This window comes from Brassica rapa, chromosome A01 (genome assembly GCF_000309985.2).
Source record: "Brassica rapa cultivar Chiifu-401-42 chromosome A01, CAAS_Brap_v3.01, whole genome shotgun sequence".
NCBI lineage: Eukaryota > Viridiplantae > Streptophyta > Magnoliopsida > Brassicales > Brassicaceae > Brassica > Brassica rapa.
The window spans coordinates 24,486,390-24,512,805 of record NC_024795.2 but is presented as its reverse complement, the minus strand read 5'-3'; the positions used below and the strand labels follow the sequence as shown (position 1 = coordinate 24,512,805).

General features: G+C 32.9%; 3 protein-coding genes across 4 annotated transcripts; 1 reads left to right on the top strand and 2 right to left on the bottom strand.

The window, feature by feature from the left end:
- Positions 1–48: 48 nt before the first annotated feature.
- On the bottom strand, positions 49–5,311 carry LOC103839923 (kinesin-like protein KIN-13A). 2 transcript variants are annotated; one of them, XM_009116412.3, is made up of 14 exons: positions 5,113–5,311; positions 4,973–5,025; positions 4,648–4,895; positions 3,745–3,966; positions 3,177–3,356; positions 2,962–3,063; positions 2,779–2,856; positions 2,536–2,617; positions 2,277–2,439; positions 1,684–2,013; positions 1,344–1,562; positions 720–1,266; positions 577–642; positions 49–482 (listed from the first exon to the last, which is right to left on the bottom strand). In XM_009116412.3, exons 3-14 carry the CDS (start codon positions 4,837–4,839, stop codon positions 297–299), a joined length of 2,367 nt encoding a protein of 788 aa, XP_009114660.1. In that variant the 5' UTR covers positions 4,840–4,895; positions 4,973–5,025; positions 5,113–5,311; the 3' UTR covers positions 49–296. The 2 variants fall into 2 exon arrangements, with proteins under 2 accessions (XP_009114660.1, XP_009114666.1); XM_009116418.3 differs by having other exon boundaries at positions 66–482; positions 4,648–4,879; positions 5,113–5,304.
- A 2,617-nt stretch (positions 5,312–7,928) lies between these two features.
- Positions 7,929–9,391, bottom strand: LOC103839914 (translationally-controlled tumor protein homolog). The gene is made up of 4 exons (XM_009116405.3): positions 9,136–9,391; positions 8,714–8,787; positions 8,343–8,629; positions 7,929–8,260 (listed from the first exon to the last, which is right to left on the bottom strand). Exons 1-4 carry the CDS (start codon positions 9,161–9,163, stop codon positions 8,143–8,145), a joined length of 507 nt encoding a protein of 168 aa, XP_009114653.1. The 5' UTR covers positions 9,164–9,391; the 3' UTR covers positions 7,929–8,142.
- Positions 9,392–19,444: 10,053 nt separating this feature from the next.
- LOC103839906 (protein pleiotropic regulatory locus 1) lies at positions 19,445–24,538 on the top strand. Its single transcript, XM_009116394.3, is given in 18 exon segments — positions 19,445–21,078; positions 21,163–21,187; positions 21,276–21,375; positions 21,452–21,478; positions 21,481–21,520; positions 21,636–21,704; positions 21,881–21,965; positions 22,108–22,203; positions 22,447–22,510; positions 22,621–22,706; positions 22,808–22,909; positions 22,997–23,080; positions 23,197–23,257; positions 23,357–23,423; positions 23,504–23,581; positions 23,715–23,779; positions 23,891–23,968; positions 24,093–24,538. Coding segments are annotated over 18 exon segments (1,416 nt in total). The 5' UTR covers positions 19,445–20,962; the 3' UTR covers positions 24,266–24,538.
- The last annotated feature ends 1,878 nt before the right edge of the window (positions 24,539–26,416 follow it).

The window sequence follows — 26,416 nt, the reverse complement described above, 5'->3', positions numbered from 1 at the left end:
TATATTTTTAATTTACTGATAAATAAAATAAAAACAATACACTACTACTGTTGTGCTCACTTTTAGAAAGGATAGTTAGAGAAAAATAAGAAACACAAAAGGTATAATTTTATAATAGATTTAAAAAAATAAAGTGAAATAAATTCACAAACATGATTCAAGAAGAGATCACCATATTTTTTTGCAGAAACTGAAACTAAAATTTCAATTTCTTTCTTCATTGTGTCCCAAGCAAACTTTCACACTTGACAACACCACACACAAAAGTCGTTCTGTAGTTTCCTTTCTTCTACCAACTACCGAGGAGGAACTCTCTTACGGCTCAGTATCTCTTGTTCCTTGAGACGGTGTTGGAACCGAGCTAGCCTCGCTTGGAGACTGACAAGCCCCGCTGCTTTCCGTGACAAGACAAAGCTCAGTTGCGTTACGTAGTTTTCTATCATGCTTCCTGGTTGGTCTACCTCCGCTAGAAGCTTCATTTCCTGATCAAGATATGTAAAAACAAAACAAAACAAAAATTGAACAAAGCGATGATAATCTCTAAAATCGAATAGTCATTTAGTTACGTTTACTTACCTCGCGAACAATCTCCATTGTATCCTCTATTTCTTTTCTGTGTGCTGCAATCAGAGCTTCTTCTTCCTGAACCGATGGTTATCATAACTGTTAGGATTAGGAAGATAGTCTCTTGTCGTAGATGTTAAGTGAGTATTTATTACCTTCAGCAGTGCGTCAATGTTTTCATCAAGCGAAGTATCAGTTTCATACTGCCTTGAAGCAGCTTCGCTTGTGTTCTGTCTAAAGCTTGTCAAGGTAGGTATATCCGATGACCTGGCATCTCTTTTAGACAAGTTTTGTGTTCTGTCTGGCTTTTCTTCCCGCAACCCTTTCCCACGAGGTGGTGACACTTTCTTCACTTTCTCTTCACGGTCTGAAGTCTCTTGGGGATACGAAGACAAGTGGTTCCTCTGACTAGCGGAGCCACCAAAAGAATTGTTGTTCGTCTCTGATCTCCCTTTGTCCATTGAGATTGATGGGATTCCACTTTCCTCTCGAAAACTTGTAGGTTGTCTGAAGTCAGTACTCGAAGTAGCGTAGCTTTCTTTCTCGATCCTCCTCCCTGTTTCTTGTACATTCACTTCCTGTGGAGGCTCAAAGATATCTTCCACATCGTTTGAGGCTAGCAAAGCTTCCTTGTTAACCGGAGGCATTGAATTGGCAGTTTGATCTTTCTTGCTGTTCCCACTTTTCGATAGACTTTTGACCCTGTTTGTTCCATATATAACAAACAGGTTAAGAAGGGCTGGAACTCAGAATTAGTCTAACGTTTGTACAAAACATACCGATCAGCATATCTTAGTGTATTGAGGGTATGTTCACACGATCCTACACTCGGAGAGATGCATGATATCATCACCGTTCTTGAGTTTCCAACGAACGAGTCACGGAGCACTTCGGTTAGTTTGCTTCCACGGAATGGTATATGTAGTTGGTCATTGTCCAGTGCACGTATACATTCCTTAAGAGCCAAGAGACTCTTATTGATTTCCGCTCCTTCAATCCTAAGCAAAATCAACCGTGTTTAAACTAAAGATCAAGAGAGTAGTGGTCCTAAAGTAAAACATAGTGCCACGCCATCAAACCCACAAGTCCAAAAAGAGGCATAGAAAAGAGCATCCTTACCTTGTTTGGCGGTCATTGTCTGTGGTGTCTGCACCTCTTTCACTGCCAGCAAGGTCAATGAAAGAAATCTTCCCAACAACTTTCCCAGGCAATTCCTTGGCATCATTGTTTTTGCGTCTAGTTTCTTTTACCTCAACATGCTTCTTTACAACAAGCTGTAAGATAGCATGTGATCTAGAAGATTCCTCATTTGCTCCAGTAGACCCAGTGCTCCTTTCAGCATTTCCTTTCTCGATGAAGTCCTTTACAATTTGAACATCTGAAACTTCATACTCTTGCAGGCCAACAATGCAAACTTGTTGTCTACCATCTTCTCGCATGCAAAGTTTCCTGCTCGACAATAACTGAATGATTTAGACAACTCAAAACTTGCATTTGCAATTGTGGACATCAGTGAAAGCATGGAGACTGGTGATGAAAAGTGACAATGTTTACAATTTCATAACATCTTTTAAGGGGGGCAATTAATTTAAAGATACCAAAATAACAATTCAAAGCATAAAGAAAAATGTATATGCCAAAAGAAAAGAAAAAACATAAAACATCTAAAATTATGACTTAAAGAAGAAATGAGAAAGAGAAAGAACACTAACTTTCTCTCACTGAGAAGATCAAACAGCTTTCCACCATATATCTCAAAATAGCTGAGCCACAATTTAAACCTCTGATTGCTATATACTGGTTGACGCAACAACCTCATTAGATCTTCAACAGCTCGTATGGGTAGTGGTTTCATTGTGTATGTCTTACCACTACCTGAATAAAGCAAAACATCATCAGGGCCATGAAATGACATCAAGAAGATATATCATCATCTAATATTTTCGAATTAACATTACTGCCATTGTATACCTGTTTGACCATATGCAAAACATGTAGCCTTTGTTCTTTGGAAAATAATGGGAATTATCGGCTCAATCGTGGCCCGGTACACCTGTTCAAGGAAACAGCAAGCAACATCAAAGCAGAGTAAAGCTTTAAAAATCTACAAAGCTTTAATGTATCCATTCATAAATCTGTCACAGCCCAAGGTTGCATCATGTACTCCTGCTAGAATTTGCTATGGACTCCAATACGTTTGAATTATTAAATTACCTCATCATTTGAAACATCCTCATCTAGAACAGCATCAAAGCAGAACTCATGATTTTCCACATAAGCTGTCAAATCCACCTGCACCAACAAGATTATGATTCTCTCAATATCAGATGCCATCGTTCAGTTGTTTAACTGAATCATGGATGCCATTATTATCTTAAATGAAGACTACACACAAACCTTCAGCTTGGGCTCATGGACAGTCAAAGAATTATCAGACACGGTCACGACATCCTCCTCCTTTCTAGCTATTTCTTTCTTATTTAGGGGTCTTTTCCTTACCTAGAGAGTGAAGACAACAAACAACGGTTCCCAATGAGCCCTAGTCATAGTGAACGTTGCTTAAAAACAATCACGTAGTTAAGAAACAGTTACTGCTCAAATGAATGCCTTACCACTACTTTAATCTTGGCTACACTGGTATTTTCTTTTTCACTCTTAGGCAATGAGCCCAAAGGTTCAGCATCTGTTTGTTGCCGTTGTTGACGATTAGCTGGCAAATTAAAATCTTCTTCAAATTCTTTATTCACACTAGGCATGAAAGGTGACGGCTCAAAGGGTTCGGTGATCACATGCTGCAAAATGAAAGGAAAATGATATATTACAAAAGTTGACAACTTTGACATGGATAATCCCTTTCTTTACGAATTAGCAAATGCAATCGGCATTTTCATACGTAGGCTTTTCTAATGAAATCAAGCCTATAACTGCCATCTCTCGTTAATTCCTTTTGAGTGTCCAGATCGAAATTTGTCTAACAAAAGTCTCCCAGATAGATCGCATGCACACCAAGCCAATGGATTAAGTGGGGCTCACGACGACAATGTAAAATTGGCAGTTCCACTATTAACAACCGAGTTGCAAGTTTGCAAGTCAAGAATAGACAATGAATAAAATGTGCTGTTTTTCTATTCTATGTATAACTATGAATAAACTCTGTACTAGTTCTTCTTCCAAACGTACCTCAGATAGCAGCTCTGTATCATCCATTGCATGAAGATCCATTAATCCAGCTCCAAAATCACCTCTGAACTCGGGTGAAAAAAATCCTTCCGAGGAAGGCATAGCTGCTGATGCCTGATAAGTCGGTGTATACGATTCGGAAGTCGACTCCCCGTTAAAATTAAGATTTCTCATTAAATTGAACAGTCTCTGCTTCTCTTCAGCAGTCTGCGCTCCATAACCCTACCAGATACCGCAAAACACCACAAAGGAGGCTTCAAATTCCCCTTCATACAAACAAAAACAAGAGCCAGCCACAGAAGTTTCTATAGCAAAGAAATTCACCTATAGAAAGAGACATTACTAACATCCCTGAAAACAAACATGATGCGTATTCACATTCCCATGGATGGTAAAAAAATTTCAACTTTCCAAGCTCAACTAATATACATAAAAGAGAAACAATCCTACATTCGTCTCTCAGTTTTTTTTTTTTTTTTTGTAGTCCTACACAATTATGCTTAGGATGCAGCGAAGCAAAGCTCTATCAAAACTTGGCTATCTGAGTCTAATACAAAATTGTCAGACTTTTACCAACTAGAGTAATTCTATTGCTCCCTGAAACATATATTCCAAGCGCAAGCAAAATAAAAATTGACCAATCAAAAGAGAAATTACCAACATCCTGAAACAAACAATCTAACATAATAACTGTTCTCATTCACATGGATGGTCAAAAACATCCCAAGCTCTCTCCTTTAATATACATAAAAGGGACACAATCCTACATTCGTCTACCAAGACTTGGCTATGCGGGTCTAATACAAAAAGTGTCATACTTTTACCAGCTAGAGTAGGCCACAACAGGAGAACTAAAGGCATGCAAGTTATTGAAACATTACAGAGACAAAGAATCAAGATTACCTGCATGAGAAGGTTAGGAAGATGACGCTGATCATTATTGCCTGTGGAAGCAACGGGAGACCCGAGATGCTGCAATCCAGCGGATTGTAGCCACCGTGCCATCACAGCATCTCCAGCGTCATTCGCGGGTCCCGCCGCATCGTAAAGCGCCGTCGCGGCCGCAGCGTTGCTCTGCTGCATATGGCCGCCCATGTGGCGCTGCGATCTTCTTTGAGGAGCCAACTTGAGAGATCTGATAGAAACCAACTCTTTCATCCCAAACCAAAAACAAAAATCAGATATCAAAATTCAATCTACAGAATCTCCAATCGCAGGGAAAACTCACAATGTGGAGATTCAAACATGAAAGCAGCAAACTCGTTTTCACTTTCTTCGAATCTGAAAATTCCACCGATGGATTGTATCAGAGACGCCGAGACGAAGATCGAATTAACAACAAAAAGAAAAGATGTAAGCGATGATTACCAGAGGAAAACGATTAGATTAGAGATCTGCGATTTGAAAATACAATCAGATCCGATTGGGAAGAAAATAACCCTAAGCGATGCAGAGAGAGAGAGAGAGAGAAAGCTCTGTTCAAATTTTTCTTTCTTCTATGGGCGGAGAGAGAGAAAGAGAGGCGTTGAAGAAGATTTGACAAAGTGTTATAAGACCAAGTTAAAAATATATATATTAAATTTAAATTTTTTTAAAAAAAAGTCGAACCGTTTAAACTTTTTTTTAAAAAAATTGACAGTTAGATTAGAACATCCTAAGATGAGTTTTCAACCGACTCTCTCTCTTATCTCTCAAAAATCTTTTAGAGAGAGAGTCGGTTCCTGTTGATCTCCGTCGATGTTCTGTAGTTGACGGGATCTTTTCCGACATCTATCAGCTTCTTTAGTGATGGTTGGTCGGCTTATGACTCTGGGGTTTATCCTTCCCACAAGGTAAAGCCGCCGGCTTCTGTTTCCAGGAAGCGATGTCTCCCTTAGAATCGCTATCGCCGGCTTTCGTCTCCGGGAGGCGACGTCTTGCTTAGAATCGCTTACGCCGGCTTCAGTCCGGGTTTATTCCGGCACCGTCCGATCTACGTCTCTGTTTTCTTTAGTCCGACTGCCTCTCGATTGGATCCTCCGATGATTCTTCTTCCCAATCGTTTGGGTTTTCTCATCTTCAAGCTTAGTTATATCATTAAAGATGTCTGCTTGTTCATGCAAGATAATCGGAGGTGAAGATGGATTGAAGGCGGTTGATGGATCTTTCCGATTCGTAGACCCGCCAGTTTACGACTCTACGGTTCGAGCTTCTGTGAAGACTGTTCTTCCTGAACGGTTTCTTCCGTCGTCCGTTTTCGCCGTCGGTGAAGCTCCGTCGCGTCTTCGTTCTGGTTCCGGTGGAAGGATCTAATTCGTGCTCTGACACGTGTTCATTGAGCGCCGGGCGTTCGGACACATGGTGAGCAGCGTGCCTTTTTCCTTCCTCAACGGGTTTCTATTGTTTAGTTTTTATGTTGTGGGCATGTTTGTTGGGCTTTTACTTCGGCCATTTTGGCCTTTTGTTTGTATAGTCTTTGGACTTTGCCTCTTTTGGGCTCTGATCCGCTCAATAAATTCCAGATGACAAAAAAAAAAAGATTAGAACATCCTTTAACTTCAGAAACATTTACTGATTTATCCTACTTTTGTAAATTGTGATATCTAGTCCACACGATCTTCTGTGAAACGGCATGGGTATTTGCAGTATGCTGTCTTATATGTTTTTTGTTTCTACGATAGTGTTGAAATCGATCTTTGTCATCTATCAGTTTATTTACATTGAGCTCAGTCATCAATGATATATAACTAAACTAAACAAAAGGAAAATTTATATAGTTTGAATCATCCTTATTTGACCAAATTCCATAAACTGATAGGATATTTTGATTTGGACCATAGATAGTAGTAATACTATGGTACTCTCTCTAGATGACAAATGACATGAGTTTTCAGTAGAGATGTGAAATTTGAATATGACTATGGTACTACACTACTACTATCATATTTGATTTGGACAATAGTAGTAATTGAGAGATGAAATTTTGAATATGTCTGAGGAAAATGACATGAGTTTTCCTCGACATGAATGCCACAACTTTGGGAATTTTCGTACATGGTATGATTTAATATTCTTATTATAACCATTGTTCCTATATTCCTTTCATATTTATTTTATCTTGTTGACCACTATGATATTTTGTATTATTGAAGTCTTGAGTTTTTTTTTTTTTTTGTGATGTGTAGAGGTATCATCATGCATATGTGTGTGTTAAGAACTATGATACTTGTTTGTGTGGTGTATTATATTACGAGAACAAGAATATTCAAAAGTAGAGAAGTGGGACAACAAAGCTTGTGGGTTACTTTCGTTTGAATCAAAAAGGTTTGCTTTATCCTAAAGCATTTTGATCTAAAGGATTTCTGATTTTAACTAACAAATTCTTTGTTTTTCTCTCCATTTTAATAGTTCTGGTCTCTAGTGTTGTGCAGCTTTTACGTATTCTACCTCATCTTTTAAGATTTACAAGTGTCAAGTGACCACGTGAAAATATACCTTAAGAAGTTGATACAAGGTAATAGTGTGGACTTATTAATTTGTCTAAAAGCGAAAGGTAACAAGGAAACTCTGAAGAAGAATAGAAGATAATGACTTCAAATACAATTAGAGGCAAAAGAGTTGGAGTACGTCTACCCGACCAAATCACGTTTCCTTTTACTTGAGACACGATACGTAACAACGCATTTTGGTTGTCATCTCCTCTACACATAGGCAAAAACACATACATCAAATCATGTTGAGAAACCAACGCAGCTTCAAGAAAACATAATCTTTTACACTATTAAATGTACATAGCCAACGTTTTCTCAACTTATGGCGTGGTCATCGTATTTCTTTCTATTTTCGATCAATCAATGTTAGTTTTTGAAGGGTAAATTGGAATACTAAGGAGAAAAAAACAAAACCAAGCATGGTTGGAGTACTCGTAGATTGTAAAGTTCAGACAACAATCGAAGTTTACTATCACCTCCACATTAGTGATTGTGCATAACAACTTAGAACCAAGAAGATATAGAATTATAACACAGGTTGCACATGAGATGTGATTGCCATACGAAGCAGACATACGGAGTTGACAACACACTTATGTTCGAAGAAGACAAAAATGTTTCAGTTATGGGATGAGTTTACAACGCTTAAATTAGACAAGCAAGGTTCATCTGATAGTAACTGACAGATCAGACCAAAGAGAGAGAGAGATAAAATCAAAGAAAACAAAAGTAAATGACGAACCAAAATTCAACTAACAAACCATTGTTTTCGGATTAATAACTTAAGAATCTTGCAACAGAGACGAGAAGTAGAAAGAAAAGAAAACTGCTGATGGTAATTTTAGTAAGAGAAGACGAAACACACAACAATATAAAGGAACATAGAGTCGCTGCGACCGACCACAGTAACCCCGAAGAGCTTCTTCACTCAGCACTTGACCTCCTTCAAACCATGTCCGAAGTACAAAAATGTTGGGTTCGTAGCACCTTCCTTGTAGTAAGCAAAGACGATAGTGCTGTCATCGTGCATCCCCTCCCCAACAAAGCTATCAAAACAAAACACAAATGAGTTTTCCATACGAACCAGAGCATCAAAATACAATTTGATCGAGAGGGGGAAAAACTTACAATTGGAAGTCCTTGAGCTTTGGGAGCAAGTACTTGGTAGCTCCCTCAATACCCTTCTTGAACTCTTCTTGCTGTTCCGGGGTGAGCTTGGGAGTCAAAAGCTTGATGTACTTCTTGATATAGGCGATGAAACCCTTCTTGTCGTAAGTGGGCTGCTCCTGAAGCCTGAAGGTGTCGACAATGTCAACAACCTTTTCAACAGAGTCGTCAACACCCTCGTCCTCACCGCCTTCCTCAGCAGATGGGTTGGCACCAATGTTAACCTCTACACATCCCTTAGTAGTCCACTAAAATATAAAGCCAAAAAAAAAAATCAACATAAAAAAATCAGAACAAAGGTGATGAATACTGAGTAAAGGGTTGGCACAGACCTTTCCTTCAACTTCCCAAAGAATACCATTCTCAATCTCCTTGTACGGGAAAGAGTCAGAGAGAAGCTCATCACCTGAATCAATAACCAATTAAACCAATCCAGTGATTCATATTATATATAATTTCTACCAAATCCAATCTAAACTATTCAAAAATTAAAAAAAACTAACCAATCACAGATCTAATCATAAGATTCAATAACTATGCCCATCACTAACAAAATTACAAATTAACGAGAAACCTAATCTAAATCGCTAACAGGATTGATTACAGCTGCAAATCGCGACGAAAAACTTAAGATGCGATTACAGATCTAATCTCAAACCCAAATTCGAGGCAGAACAAGTCGAAATCAATGAATAGCTCAATCGACAATATAGAAGCGATGATGGTGAATCAAATAAACAATGATTGAGCTTACCGGTGAGAAGATCAGTGTACACCAACATGGTCGCTTATTGAATTATTCTCTCTCTCTCCGATCGATGGGAATCAAAACGAATCTGTAAGGTTGCGGGAGAGAGACGCAGCGACGAGGGGGTTACCACGAGGACGTAACAACGGTATTTATACTCGAGCCTAACGAGGGTTTCCGATTGAGAGAGAAAAAGGAGATAATAGTTAATTACTACTTTACCCTTTTCCTTTTTTAAAAATAATGGAAAGAGGATTATAATATATTAAACCGCCCCCGAACACTTCACGGGTGGGTGGGTGGATCCGAGAGTTGGTTAACGTATAAATAAAGATCTGATTCCATCTTTATTTAGCAGGTGTTATTGGTTTATATATTTTGATTGATTTAAAAATGAAAATATTACATTTAAAGGCAGTTTTACGACAGTTGTTGCTACTAGAGTAGTTTTGTTTAACCAAACTCATCTTCTTGTTACAAACTAACTAAATAAATCTCGATTTGAGTGTCCATTGCCTTAACTAAATATAATATATGTTTTTATTTTATTTAACTTAACTCAATTATTATCTTTATTATTATGTCTATCTTTTGAAATATGTCAAGTTATATTTCTGAAGGTAGCACTCAGCCGTAGGATTTGGAACAAAATGTTCAACAAATCAGAAAAAAACAGTTATGTTTGAACTTTTGAATGTAAAACCATAAATTAGAATTGAAATCTATTAGATCTGGACAAATACATTAAAAACAAATGAAGAATGTAAAGAAACGTAAAAATAGGTGAGAGAGGCGGAAATTAAGGTTTATGGTCGACAGTGACCAAGAAAGAAGACAAGGGCATTTTCGTAAATTTAAATTATTAATGAAAAAATTAAAATAAAAATTCATGTGTACATTACTTTTAAATTGTACATGTGTACATCTAATTTTGTATTATACATCAAACTGATTGGGTACACATTTTTTCTTTTAACCATTCTCCTTGTAAACTCTTTTGTTGCAAACAATTATCATGTTGAACTACAGCTTTAACGTAATGAAATATCGAATAGGTAACTATAGTTTAATGTTAATCTATTAAAATATCTTTTTATTTTATCAAGATATGAATATATGATTGTAACTGAGAGCATATTACTTCACTGAAAATTTGGAATTGCATTGTGTTTTAAAGATTAAGATTTGGAGTTGGACATATATAAGTCATTTTGTTAGTTTTTTAAAATACAGACTATTTCAAAATTCTGCAAGATAATATAGGCTAGCTTTGTAACACTTTTGTTCTATGTTCCTATACAATGTGTCTAACTTTTGAAAGAAAACATAACAAATATAGTGATATAGTATTTTGAATTTCCTACAATAACATATCCATATCTCAATAATTTTGTTTCTTGTAAAAATTCAAATTATTGTGTCAGAAATTAATTTTTTTAAGGATAAAATAACAAGATTAAATCAATGCTTTGAAAAGATTAGCCAAAACAATATACGAGAAACATATATATTATTTCTATAAAAATAAATAAACAAGACATTTTGACACATCATATGATTATATTATCTATATGGATTCTTTGGCACATCTTGAAAATTCGAAATTAAATTTTAAAAAAGAAATATGTTGATTCTCGTGAGATTCTTCGTATCGCATAAATAGAATGGGAGAATTGGGATGAAGCTCAGAAACAGGAGATAATAGAAAAACCAAAAGATCTTTTGGATCTCCCTCATTCGCATTAGAACGTCACATGGATGGTGCCTCGAAGATCTCAGATTCATCTACATGTTCATGATGGTTTTGCAAGAAAACAGAAACAAAAAATGTAATGATGGGCGAAATGAATATATATATATTAATGTCTCTCCCCCCTTATGCTGAATTCAAGGCCCTTATCTGGACCTCGGAGTGTATGAAAACCATGCAGATATTAGATGTGGAGCTTGCAACACATTGCTTTGAATTGGTGAAAGATAGTGCTACATCGGTAGAGTGGTCTGCCTTCTCTTTCCATTAGATGAATTTAACAGATCTAAGGAATATTTTTCTTTATTCAATCTGGAACATGTTCTCCGTGCAATGAACATTCATGCATGATAACTTAGCATGAATTGGTAGAAGTTAATTTACATGAAATCGATAAATCCAAATTTTACCAAAAAACAATTTTTATGAAATCCTTAGGTAGTAATCATATAGGATTGTTGATTAGGCGAATGCATTGACCAATTTTTTGAATGTATAGACCACATTGTTTTTTAAACAGTGTTAGAAAAACATTTGTAGACCCGATTTTTCATATAGGTGGACGCCTAGGCACCGCCTAGACCAAGATTTAGGACATATATCTACAAGAAAGATTCACGTTGACTTTGTACCACCGATATACATCACCAAACCGTTTACTTTTTATTTTTATTTTAATCATGCTGGTAACAAAAAAAAAGATGGTGAAGGTTATTTCCATTTGTACTATTCACCAAATAGTCATTCCTTCTATACGTGACATTTTTATTTTGTGAAAAAATTAATCATCATACTAGTTTATTTAGGCATTTTCTATTAGAAAAATCCAACAGATCTTTAATTCATATAAAACTAAAATTACAAAGGCAATATAGAAAAGTTTTGAATAACAAATTATTACATATATATATATATATATATATATGGAGAAAATTGACAAAGTAAATTGACAAACTTACTAAAATAAATCAGAACAAACTTCAATTCACAAATGCATCATTTAAATCTCATATTGTCTTCTAAACACAAATAAATATCAAATTCCCGTTGACCAATCCATTTTAGCTAAATGAATAGTCAATGTTATGACATTGTCAACCTACGTTAACATCGTAAGAGTATTATCCCAAAATCTCTAACTTTCAAACTGAAGCTTAAAAAACTTCAACTCTTCAATAAGCCATTTTAACCTTTGAATATTATTTAGCCACAAGTAAATCACTCGATTTTATTGGTCAAAACAATCCAGACACATGTTTAATTGAACACTAAAACCTTAATAACAAATGTTGAACATTAAAACAACGTCTTAGCAAAAATAATCACCTCTTATATAACTGACCTAATCCCTTCTTAAAAGAAAAAATTCCTATATTCTTTTCTAAATCATCTATTCAAAATAATTTCTTCATATACATTTTCTAAATGGAGGTGAATAAAGCTAAACTTAAAACATTGTGGCATAATACCAATGATGAGTTATATCAAGTGTTGAAATGGATGTTAAAACATGTGGTTGTATCAAATGGTAGTTGAATGTCTAATAAATTTTAGATGGATGACTTGGGGAAAATGAATTTATATATGTTCACAAGAGGATATATCAATTATATTAGGGGTGTAAAATAGAGATATTTAAACGTGTGTTAGCGAGATTTTAACAGATTAAAAAAACGAATCACAAAATCTTGCCAATGAAAATAAGTGATTTTTTGTGTCTAAATGATAGTTGAAGATTAAAATGACTTACTAAGGAGTACTTTTTTAGTTTGAAAGTTGGAGATTTTTTGGCAAATCAATACAACTAAAACAACATACTTTTTGACATCCCCTTTACTTTGTTGAATATAGTATTTACCAAACATTTAATATAAATTTAGTTTTTTTTTGGTGAAATGTTAAATTTATATTAAGAGGATAAAGGTTTATGTACAAAAAGAATCAAAGGAATAAATTTAGTAATAATATAAACTTAGTTTATTATTATGGTTTTAGTAATAATAGTATTTTTTTTCACCTGATATCTATAAGATTTGATTTTTGTTTACGAGATATTCTTTATTATAACAGTATTTTTGTATAATAATTCTAAGTAAATTGTAACAAAATTAAAATTTTGACTTATTTCAGTTACCAAAAAATTATTTTATAATTTATAAAATATTTGCATATTGTGTGAGGAGAATAGCTGGTGCTTTTATTTTTAATAATTTTGGGCTTTAAAATTTGAAAAAAAAATATATAACTTCCTTAATTTCAATATATTTAGATAATAATCCTACAAGATTTTAATCTTTATTTTGTAAAAGGTGTGCATATTGTGCTTTCATTTTGAAAGTATTTTCTGCTTCAAAAATCAGAAAATAGAAATACGTTGGAATACAGAACTTCCTTAAATTTAAAATATAAAAATTCCATAATTTTGAAAATGCTTAATGAGAGATTTTGCATATATCAAAATATATAAAAAAATTATAATATGTAAGAAGATATTCCTATGAATAACTTGCGAAACACTAAAATTACTAGGTGATTTTCCCGTGCTTATGCACGAGTATAAATACTTATAAAGTTAATATACTATAATAATTGATTGATATTAACTTTTAATTTTAAATAAATTTATAATTTGTATGCATCATTTATATTTATAATATTATATTACTATAATAGTAAATATGATTTTATATATATCTAATTGGTTTTGTTGTTTTTACAATCAATTTAGTTATCATTTGGATAATTTGGATTGCATCTCTGAATTCAACTATAATATTTATTATTCTAAATAAATTAAAATTTTGATTAGTTTTTGGATAATTTGGATTTGCATTTAAGTGGTTGTTGTGTTAGATATGTTAATATATTTTATGAAGATTATGTATAATTAAAGAAATATTGTGCTTAGAATAAAATAAAAAAAATAAACTAAAGTGTCTGATTCCAAATTACATAAATTGATATAACGATAATATTATGAAGTCTCATGCACATATATAAGTTTTAGAAAAGAACTAAGTTGTAACAGTTGGTGAATATTTTATTTTCATTTTCATATGTTTTGAGTTGTCTTATGATTTATATTTATAAAATAAACTACTATTCTTATAAAATTATATATTCTTATCGTAGTTAAAACTATGATTTTAGATATATGTTGGACTAGTCGATTCACCCATGATGTGAGTATATTGAGTTTCATATATTCTTTAAATTCAAAAGGAAGTATAATTATTTTTATTATAATTAAGTCAAATAAAATAAATTTTATTTATCGTTTAAATGTGAATGTATTTTCATAATATTTATCAAATTATATTTTGATGTCTTAAAAAGAATTTTATAAAATAAAGCGATGCTCAACAGGAAGTTACATACATAATTAGGTGATACATTTTTGGAAGCTCATGACATATATTAATATTTACAGTAATTAAAATATTTGATAAATTCTAAATAAATTTATGTCTTTGATTTATTGAATGGAAATTGAACTTTATTTTAGATAATTTTAAAAATGAGATTTCAGATTTGCTTTGGTATTTTGATTATGGTTAATGTGAGAATGACATATAGGAAACTGACTTCTCAGAAAATATGATAGAGATCAACTCCACTATTTTTGTTATAGATTATAATTTACAAAATATAGAAAATCTGACTATGTTATCTATTTAATATTTTATAATAAAAATATATTCGATACACAATATATATATATATCGACTTTCATAGTATCTATACGAATATCCTTGGAATATCGTTTGACCTTCAAAAATTCTGGCTGTATACTATTGTCATAAATAAGAAAATTACCTAGCAATAAATATGTGAATTATTAATATTGGAAGAACTGAATCACCCGAATATTTTAATACAAATAGTTAATTTTATCGGATATTTTATGTAAAACTAAAAAGTGATATTTACTTGTATTATTTGAGATTATCCCAAAATCGGGACCCAATCAAGAACCAAACTAAACTCAAGATTTTAATGGGTTTCTAACATTGTTATTCGGAATAAACCGATAACCAAAATAACTAAACCAAGAAACACTCAAATTTCTAAATAACCAAATATTTCCTATATCTCTTGAACCAGAAAAACAAAAATCAAAAACTGAATTAGAACCGAACTGAAAGCCAAAAAGATGTAACCAAAATCTGTCGGCGAAAGATAATCATCACTTTAAAAACATGGATCAAAATCTAGTTTCTTTTATGAAGCTAACCATGAGTATGTTAACGACATTATAATAGATGATTATTTACATAAATAAAATGGGTTGGTTAACGAAAATTTGATATTCGTTCATGTTTAAACAAAAGTATAGGATTAAATGACTCGTTTGTAAATTGGTATTTTTAGATTATTTTCTAAATTGGGATTTTGTTTATCAAAGTTACATTATATATTAGATCTAACGTTTCAGTTTGTAATATTATGTAGAACTCAACTCAGATTATGATTATTAAACAGTGATGACTAGGACGGTATTGTTAACTAAAATAAATGTGTATCATTTATTTCATATTTGGATTTGGTATTAGTTGTAGATTTTATTTGAAAAAGGTTTCAACTTTTTATGTATCTTTATTTATTTTTATTAGATTGGGGTTTAAATATATAAACGTCTTTTTGTCAACTGAAGATAGAAAAATTAAATACTAATAAGATAAAAAAAAATACAGAAGAAATACATGCCTTTCTATTCAAATATTTTATTTGTTAGAATCAGTTTTATTTTAAATATATAACTTTAAAAGTGTATTTTTCTTTAGTCTTGGTATATATCTTCATCTACAGGAACTATAAATATCTAGATTCAAGAAGCTAACTAATCACATATTTTCTTCATCTATCGATTAACAAAGATAAACCAAAAACAAAAACATGAACAAAAAAATTGGAGTTGCATTGCTTCAGTTCTTATTTCTTACGCTAGCTTTAGCCACTCGCCAAAGTTTTTTCTTTAACTCTTATTATGATGTATCAAAAACAGTTTCAAATGATGAAATAATGAGAAAAGTTCCAAGAGGTCCAAGCAATATCACATCTCCTCCTACCCCAGTGTTTCCCGTGGCGGATGTTGGTTTTAAGAGAGAGATTCCAAGAAAAGGTCCAAGCAATGTCAAATCTCCACCTTTTTCATTATTTTCCATAGCGGATATCGGAGTAAACAGAAAGGTTCCAAGTGGTCCAAACCATGACACATCTCCACCTAGTTCACAAATTTTAGTAACAGATATTGGAGTGAAGAGAGAAATTCCAAAAAACGATCCAAACAAAATTACATCTCACTCTATCCCTACAGTTTCTATTGCAGATAATAACTTTTAATTCAATAGATGAATAATCGTTGTATGATTAAAAATTATAATTATAATCTTATATTAATCATTTCCATACCAATAACTATTAAAATGTTGAAGATAACTTACATTTTATATTTTTGAAAGCAATTCATTATAGCATTTGATTAAATCTGTATTAGTTCAAATACCAATGGTCTCCTATGAACCTAGAATCCAATTGTACCATAATTTGGTACGTGAACTTGAAAACATAAAAGTGTTTGTCTGCCATCTTTTCCTAGTTTTGTTTTTATTATTTGTATATGATTTCCATATGGTTCGTTGATATCACAAGGTATAGACAAACATCAGAATTTTTTTTGACATCCCCTTTACTTTGCTAATTATTTACAGGAGTACCCCTACCATTTAATTTTAAATAAATAACATGTAAATTACCATCGAATAACAAATTGAAATATAATAATAGGAAAAATATGTGTCAAAATATATCATATTAAATTATTTAATACCATTTCCAAATATGTTAAGTCAGACATTAATTTAAAAGTTTGCATATATCATACATCATATAATATTATGTCATCTTACACTATATAGTTCCAAATATTTACAAAATCAAATTCAATACAAACACTTTAATAAACCATATGTAAAAAAGCAAAATTTTAAATTTTACGTCAAATTATTTTTTTTATAAAAGTGTTTAAAATATTTTTTTAATATAAGCTTAAAAACTATTAAAACACTTTACAAATCTATACTATTAAATAAGCCAAAATCTACCAAGTAAATTTTAAATCTCACGAGCCCAACAAATGTAATTCTTATAAAATGCACAAAATATAATGTGAGAGAATAGGTCTGGTAATCAGGTCTTCTCATCGGGTACGGATCGGTTCCTTTCAGGTCTAGATTTTTTGGATCCTAAACATTTGGACATAACTAGGTATTTAAAATTTTTGGATTCGGGTCGATTCATTTTGGGTTCGGTCCATAATTCAAATACCTACAAAAGACCTACAATTTTTGGGTACGTAACATGTCGAATTGGTTTGGGATTTTTAGGACTCGAAAAAGACTCGAAGTACCCAAAAAAACCAAAAATATTGAAACACAAAAAGATACCCGGAAAACAAACAAATACCTGGAAAATATTTAAATTCACAAAAAAACCCAAAATTTTACCATAAAGCTGACCTGAATAACAGAAAAATACCTAAAAACATTTCCTAATGATACTTAAAACACATTTGAAATACTGAATACATATCTTAAACTCAAAACTATAATCGAAAATCTGGATCCAAAACTTAAAAAAGTATTCTGTTTTTTTTTGTAATTATTCATGATACTGAAAACACATTCGAAATACCGAATACATATGAAATACCCAAATATAACAAATATACACAAAATATTTCAGCTACTTTGGATATCCTATTAGGTCTCCGGTAGGGCCCGGAATCCAACAGAGACCGCAGGTCGAAGAAAAAATCAAATATGTATTTTGCCCTAGACCCGGACCCAAACCACAGCTATATTTCCGAGTCAATTTTGGTTTGTTTTGATTTTTCGGATCAGGTAAAATGTCATTGTCTAATAAAGAGTTATACAAGAGTGTACATACAAAAACTTATATAAACTAATTCATAAATTATATAATCTTAAACAAGTGCCAGTCTTTGTAACATAATAATCTACACCAGTTCCAAAATATTATTTCACAAACTTTGTTTACAATCCAAAGAAAACCCTGCGCTTTGACCATGTGCTTTCAAAGCGCAGATCAAAATCTAGTTCTTTATTATAACAGTGATTTTTTATAATCATTTTAAGTAAACTGTAACAAAATTAAATGTCACATCTCCACCTATCTCATTATTTTTCATAGCAGATTTCGCAGTGAAGAGAAAGGTTTCAACCGGTCCAACCAATGACACATCTCCACCTAGTTCATTTTTTTAGTAACAGATATTGGAGTGAAGAGAGAAGTTACAAGAAACGGTCCAAAAAAAGTTACTTCTCTACATATCCCACCAGCTTCTATAGCCGATATAAATTTTTAATTAACTGATGAATTAGTGTTTTTGATTAAAAATAATAGTTATACTAGATGACTTCCCGCGATATCGCGGGATAATATCGTTTAAATACACCTATGGTAAATATCGTTTGTATATATATTTGAATTTATAATAATTTTGATAAATAAAATTTGTTGATTAAAAATCGTTAGAGAAATTTTGAATAGTTAATAACGGAGAAATAACATTAAAATTTATTTCACTATATTAATCAACTTAATACATGTATCTCATAATTATGAAAAAAATAAAAACTATAGAGAGAAAATACCATATAATTTTTTTGTTTTTTAAATGGACTACCGTTCATGAATTGTAATATAAATCTAATATTTAAGTTTGAAAAGTATCTATTATAATACTTGGAAATACTAATGACTAAGTATAGTTCAGTTTTGTATATAATTAATCAATAATATTAGATTAATTTCAAGACATTCTGAAATATATAGAAAATCCCACTAAACATTCTCAAGATATTTTATGTTTATTTTATTTTATATTAAATAAAATATATTAGTTAATAAAATTAGGATTCTAATCAAATATATCAATAAATTCAGATAATTTGAAAAAATAGGGATATATATGATTTTTTTTTTGTCTTATAACTACATATTCATATTCCGATGAAGATGAAAATCATGTAAACTGCAATCAAATACAATCTTATTTTATTATAAAAATTTTAAATTAGTAATTTAAAATAAGCTAATATATACATATTAAAAAATTAAGCCATGTATTTTGGAAGATATATTCTAAAATTATATTCTAACTCTTATTTACACTTATTTAATTATTTATATTATATGTGTTATGCGTGTTATACTTATGAAGACTTTAAAATTTTGATCATTACAGTGACGTCCAACTCATTATGTATATTTTTTTTTTTGAGAAAGACTAAACAACAATAATAAAATTATGAACACATAATATATAGTATTTACTTATGATAGAGTTTTCACTAATTAAAATTTCTTACAAATTAATTAGTGTATATTACAGACATATGATATAACCTATATGTGTACAATGTTTACAGGTGTACGTTGTATATTACTAAGCTAATGTATCCTAGAATCATATATTCTCATTTTGTTTAAATTTCCATATGAACAATGTTTTAATGTTATATATGTGTACATCGCTTTACATATCGACATGTACAAAAGGGTGTGTGCCAACTGTCTGTACAACGGTTTACATATCCACATGTACAAAAGTGCTGCGCGAATTGGCTGTACATCGATTTATATATCCACATGTACAAAAGAGCATTCAATTTTTCTTCCTTACATACCATTTAAAACGTTGTAATCCAATGCGTGTACATGGGAAGAAGGAAAAAAATTCACATGTACATTGTGTTAATATTATCGTGAGTTCATAAAATCGCAGATGCTTAGTTATTTTGATGTGTACATTTGTTGACGAGTACACATGTACATCGAAAATGATCCAATATATGTGAAGAGGTTGTACACATATAGGTGGATTGGTGGTTCCTTACTAAAACAATACCAAAATACATAATAAATAGCTCAAGTCAAACTAAAAATGGTGTACATGACAATAACACACATGATTTTGTGTTTTATTCGTATCTAATGTACACATGTACGCAAGTTGTCTTTGTAATATACAATGTACACATTACCTTAGTAATATACAGTATACACATTTTATCTTTGTACACATGTTATAATGTACACATGTACATATATTACATGGTGTACATTTATTGAGTGGCATTTTCGTAACTATATCTTCGTATTCCCCAGATTTTTTTAGGGTTTCCTGCATCAAACATTGCGGCCGCCATTAATTTCTTTCATGTATTTTTCATTCTTTTTCAATATCGTGTATATTATACTTCAAAATTGTTTATTTATCACTTCTAAACTGGTTTCTAACTTTAGATTTTGAAATTTTTTGTGAGATTTGACCATTGTTACTCAAGCTTCATTGTGCAACTGTTGGAGTGTAACAGAGATTAAGAAGAAATAAACAAAATATGGTTTGGTCTAACTAGAAAGCCTAACTAGTTGTGAAAAAAGAAACTAGACACAAAAAAAAAAATGAAACAAGTCACATCCCATCAACCCCCAAGTTAACAGAAACTGTCCTAGTAGCAGAAACTGACTTAATTTGTAATAAAAAACTTGGAAACTGCCTTGTAGTGTAAACTACTCTTTAAAAATCCATATAGTATTTTTCTTTAGATTTGAATTTTTATATTTTTAACTAAAAAAATCCAAACAAATCAATTCAAATCAATTATAAAATCAAATATATTAGTAAATCTGTACGATTGAACAACACTTAATTTGATATAGAATTTATGAATCATTAAACCAATAACACATGATTTTAATACAAATTTAAAAATCACATAACTAATAACAGTAGATTTACTTCGGATTTTCAAATCCAACAACCAATAACCTCTACTTATATGTTAATAGTTAATTACTACTTTACCCTTTTACTTTTTTGAAAAAAATAATGGAAAAAGGATTATAAATATTAAACCGCCCCACGGGTGGGTGGATCCGAGAGTTTGGGTTAACGTATAAATAAGGATCCGATTCGATCTTCCGCAGATAGTTTCTCTCACGCTCTCTTTTTTCGTGTAAAACCTCTAATCGATTGAAGTAAACGACGAATCGAGGATGACGACGGAGATCGAGCCACAGTCACTGCAAAAGCTGAGTCACAAATCAGTGAAGCGAGCTCTTGATCTTTTCTCCCCCGCTCGTGATCAACTCGCTCCGCCTGATCCAGAAAGGTTAGTTTCGATTGCGATCTCCTTGTTTCTTGAAATCTTTCTGAATTTGTTAAACGTATTAACGATTCTTCTCTTCTCTTACAGCAAAAAAGTTCGGCTCTCTCATAAGGTAACGAAGATCTCTTTTTTGTATGTTGTCTTCTTGTTTTCTAGCCTAAGACTTAGGGCTGAACATAACAGTGAGGTTTCTTGTATAGATTCAAGTTGCGTTTGGAGGTGTAGAGCCAGTGAGTAAGCAGCATATACGTAAGGCTGAGCATAACAATGAGCAGATAGCTCCATCCAATGCCCTTCCAGGTGAGAAAGTTTCCACCTTTCTAGTTGTTTATTGTTCTAAAGTTTCTAACTTTTATTGCTTGATGAATTCTAGCAGGTCAAGAAGGAGCCAAGGAAGTTCAAAAGGTTTAGCTGTTGTTGGTCCTACTTTACCGCCAAGAAGCTTGTGAGTTTACCTTTTTTTACCTATTTTACTAATGGATAAAAAAATTTACTACATTCTCAAGAATCTTTTTGCTCTGCTTATATCGTGATGATGCTGATAATGGATCGAATTACAGGAACGACAACACTGTTCACGCAGGCAAAAGCACCACTGTTCTTCCTGCATTTGGATCCTCATCTGAAAGGTTCTCTGTCCTTTCCTTTTCTTCTTCTTATTTATATAAGCTCTCTGTAATGACACTACATGTTAGATGAGTTTGTTCATAGTCATGGCACTTAAAATTTGGCTATATATTTTTATTTAACTACCTCTAGCTAGTTTCTCATTATATGTCCATCTTTGCCGCTCTCTGTGTTGCAGAAACCTGTCAACTTCTGCTTTAATGGAGAGAATACCTAGTCGATGGCCCCGTCCAGAGTGGCATGCACCATGGAAGTATTACAGGGTAAGATTTGTGGTACAGTAGCATTCCTGCATCTCATTAAAATAGCATATAAGCTAAGCATTTAGCTCTTAGCCCATGTGTTGGCTTCTAGAGAGTACTTAATGTTCATATGAAGTGATGTATCTTTTGTTTCTTTTTACAGGTGATCCAGGGGGGGCACTTGGGCTGGGTTAGATCTGTTGCATTTGACTCAAGTAATGATTGGTTTTGCACTGGTTCTGCTGATCGTACCATTAAGGTAACCGATGAGCTCTACATGTTGAAAACTTCAATGCCTTTTTTCTTCTTCTTTTAACCTCCTTTTATAATATGAATTTTGCTAGATTCTGTTACCTAGCTCTTAATGCATCGTTTACCCATATCTCATGCATTTACCATACTTTCATCATGTGGGTACTTTCATCGAGTGCAACTTTACCACTTGTAGCAATCCTGGTTTTATTACTCTTGTTGAGATTTTTATATGGCTCATGTTCTCTAGGTATGGGATGTAGCGAGTGGAGTTCTGAAGCACACACTTACTGGACATATTGGGCAAGTACGAGGTTAGCCTTTTCAATCTTAATCCCATCCACTTGTTAGTTCATCAATAATTCTTGCAAAGCAAAGTTCCATGCTTCGACTTTCTAATATTTGCTTAATCATTGTTTCACAGGCCTCGCTGTAAGCAACCAACATAGCTATATTTTCTCTGCTGGTGATGACAAGCAAGTCAAATGCTGGGACCTTGAGCAGAATAAGGTTAAACTCGATGATGGACTTCATTTCATCTGTAGATGAATTATATGTCTTCTTGATCTTAACTTCTCATGTTCTGTGTTTTTTGGAATTGGCTTGGATAGGTTATCCGATCTTATCATGGTCACTTGAGTGGAGTCTATTGCTTAGCTCTTCAGCCAACTCTGGACGTTGTACTAACCGGAGGGCGAGACTCTGTCTGCAGGGTATGAAATTTAGTGAAAAGATGTATCCTGTTTTCAATTTCTGAGTTTCGCTGAGATTGTTGTTTAAAATCCTGTTTCTGCATATAGGTGTGGGATATCCGTACGAAGGTGCAGACGTTTGCACTCTCGGGACACGACAAAGACGTTTGTTCCGTTTTCACCCGTCCAACCGTAAGCCACTTTTCATAAGCGAGCACTTCTGTTTTATGCTATATGGTCCATCTGTTTTACTTTCGAAATCATTTGAACTTGGGATATGAGAGCTGATGGTGTGTGTAATGTTGCAGGACCCACAAGTTGTTACCGGTTCTCATGATTCGACCATTAAATTTTGGGACCTTCGATATGGTACACTTAACGTTTAACCATCTTCTGATTTTTTTTTTTGCTTTTCAGTTGTGTGCAGAGTTGACGAACAAATATATATTGTTTTGTTATTATAATCAGGTAGAACAATGGCAACTCTAACGAATCATAAGAAAGCTGTCCGAGCAATGGTGCTTCATCCGAAAGAGTAATTGTCCTTCTCTTTCAACCTTTGGCTGTGCAAGATTATGCACTCTGATTTAATTTGTTCCCTTGATTTTTTTTCAGGAATGCTTTTGTTTCTGCATCCGTTGATAACATCAAGAAGTTTAGCCTTCCTAAGGGAGAGTTTCGCCACAACATGCTGTAAGTATCTGGATTCTTGTTAATTAGCTCTTGTATCTAGTTTCATTGAGTTTTTTTAGTCAGTGATGTAGTTAAAGAAATTGTAGTATTTTTTTTCTGATGTGTTTTGGTGTTGTCATACTCCATGGAGCAGTTCTCAGCAAAGAGCCACAATCAACGCAGTGGCTGTGAATGAGGATGGTGTAATGGTCACTGGAGGTATTAACTCATTTCCAAACCTTTTTATTTGATAGTATCTGGATGACACACTTATACGTACTACACTGGATGTATGTTTCTTAAAATGTTTACGTTGTTGTATCGTGGAAGGTGATAATGGAAGCTTATGGTTCTGGGATTGGAAGAGTGGTCACAGTTTCCAACAGGCAAAAACCATTGTACAGCCTGGTATGACCTCATACTGTTTCTTTAAATTTTTGTTCTTGTTGATTATAGTTTCTAAGGAGCTAAGGAAGCTCTCGAGTGTGAACAAGTAGTAAATCTGAGTCGTTTTATCATTTCACGTTGTTAGGTTCGCTGGAGAGTGAAGCTGGTATATATGCAGCGTGTTACGATCAGACGGGTTCAAGGCTGGTAACGTGTGAGGCAGACAAGACCATAAAGATGTGGAAGGAAGACGAGAACGCAACTCCTGAAACCCATCCTCTTAACTTCAGACCTCCCAAAGAGATCAGACGCTTCTGAGGTCTCTCTCTCTCTCGCACACCTCTCTAGTTATCGTCTCAAACTCAAGTCAGAGGAATCACTAATCTTACAAATATAAGATTCTTTTACCAGTTTCTCCCCAAGATAAATTCATGTTAATTGTAGTTTTGCAAGTGTGTTGAAGCCATTATTGTGGACAAGGGCATCTCAGTATGAAGATTTTCTCCAATAAATATGATAAACATACCCCCATGTTTATGAATTATTATGGGCATCATATGAAATTAATGGTCATAGATGAGTCTAAAATCATCATGAGGATTTTTTTTTTTTTTGGTTTATGGGCACTAAATACTAATTCTTTAATTTATAAGTTGGTGGAAGATAAAAGAGAACTTTAATCTTCTGAGGTTCATGAAACAAGATTCTAACTGTTTATGTTTCATAAATTTTCAGCAAGGTAAGTTTATATCAATTCTTTCATTATCGAATTGGTTTGGTAATTTAACCCCAAATACCAAATCGTATATACATACAAGAGCATGATGTCACGAAAGAAAGAATATAAGATGAATAATTGATTAACTAAAGTTACAAGGGAGCTATGACGAGCGTAAGAATGTGAAGGAAACGCTCTGAAATAACCTAGCCATACATAATGCACTTAACCAGCAGTGGCAACAAGTTCAAAAATATACTTGCAGTGTTTCCAAGACTCTTGTCTCATTGTTACTATTACTTGAGTTTCTTGGTTACAATCAGTATACTCTAGAATGACTTTCTTACGGTTTTGTGGTGTCCATATCAAACGATTATACGAAACAATTACCGTGACCAAGAGGGCAAGCAACTTGATATACGACTAATCCCTTGGATGGATCTATCCTGGTCCCCTGGAGTTACGTTGAATTCATTATTAACACACATTTACATTTACCTCTTAAGAGATAACTCTTTTGTTATGGCTATAAAACGGCGATCCAACGTAAAGTCGAAGATTAATAATAGGTTCAGTGGACCAATCTAATATAACACAAGTGATGGGTGGTGGATTTTCCCTTATCTCATTATATCAAGAGTCTACTTGTGTAAGTTTGATTTGTTTTTATATATAAGAATATTTAAGCAGGAAAAAAAGAGCCAAATCTATAGGAGAGCCCTCCTATGATTTGGAGTTTAGGAGTTAAGACCACTCAATGATGCAAATGGTTAGATACTTTGACAAAGCTGAACTCACCATATCTTTCTTGACCCAATACTTTAGGATACACTTAAAGACAAAACTGTATTCCAATATTCTGTCTTTCTTTCTTGATCTGTCTCTTTACCTTGTGGGTTCCGATATCTTGACTAATTATTAAAAGGAATAAAACAACTGACATGTTAAATATTTTTTTGCATGAGAATTATGAGTTTTCTTTTAGTTTCTTTATTTTCACTCAGTCAAGTATTTAAACCCTTTTGTTTTCATAATAGGAAACATTCTTTTTTTTTTTTTTGGTAGGAGGCAGGAGACATGAGTCTCCTACTTTTTATTCAAAAATTAGAAACCAAATTACAAGCAAATTTGCCGAGGTCTCGACACCCCATGACAATCCTCCAACAAAACAGAAACAACATTTTCTGGAACAACCTCAAATAAATGAAAACCAAAAGGTAAAGAAAACGCATAGTTAGCTAATAGGAAACTTCATTCCATTAAATATTTATAGTTGTGTTGATCTATTTACTAGTGAATAAACTTCATTCCATTAAATATTTATAGTTGTGAAGAAACTCCATTAAGTCAAGTCAGCCGAATCACTCACAAAAATAAACTCTTGTCATACAATAGGAAACTTCATTCCATTAAATATATTTCTTTCGGATTGTGATATGTATAATTTTGGTACGTGTGCAAAAGTTTGAACACCAGATTTATTTTGTGAAATATATTTTGTGCAAGCAACAAGTTTTACGATATTGAATTCTTTATGATGCTAGTTTGTGTCTTGATGCTGATTAGTAAATAGGGATGTATAGTTCATAATCATAATTGATTATACCAAGTTATACCTTTCGTCCGATTACTTATTTATATAATGAATTTCGTAATACAAATTCTACAACCAGGGTCGAATTTTGAAACTAATATATACCTCACGCATGCATGGTTTGAAGGCAAGCAAATACGACCTGTGTATTTTGATA

What these genes read in the sequence shown, in the direction of transcription:
- LOC103839914 (XM_009116405.3), bottom strand. Translation starts at nt 9,163, where the DNA reads ATGTTGGTGTACACTGATCTTCTCACCG. An exon ending in TTTGGGAAGTTGAAGGAAAG is followed by an intron (nt 8,630 to 8,713) that starts GTCTGTGCCAAC and finishes TTTATATTTTAG; the next exon opens with TGGACTACTAAGGGATGTGT. An exon ending in AAGCTCAAGGACTTCCAATT is followed by an intron (nt 8,261 to 8,342) that starts GTAAGTTTTTCC and finishes TTGTTTTGATAG; the next exon opens with CTTTGTTGGGGAGGGGATGC.
- LOC103839923 (XM_009116412.3), bottom strand. Translation starts at nt 4,839, where the DNA reads ATGGGCGGCCATATGCAGCAGAGCAACGCTGCGGCCGCGACGGCGCTT. An exon ending in GATCTTCTCAGTGAGAGAAA is followed by an intron (nt 2,014 to 2,276) that starts GTTAGTGTTCTT and finishes ATTGTCGAGCAG; the next exon opens with GAAACTTTGCATGCGAGAAG. An exon ending in GACAATGACCGCCAAACAAG is followed by an intron (nt 1,563 to 1,683) that starts GTAAGGATGCTC and finishes GATTTTGCTTAG; the next exon opens with GATTGAAGGAGCGGAAATCA.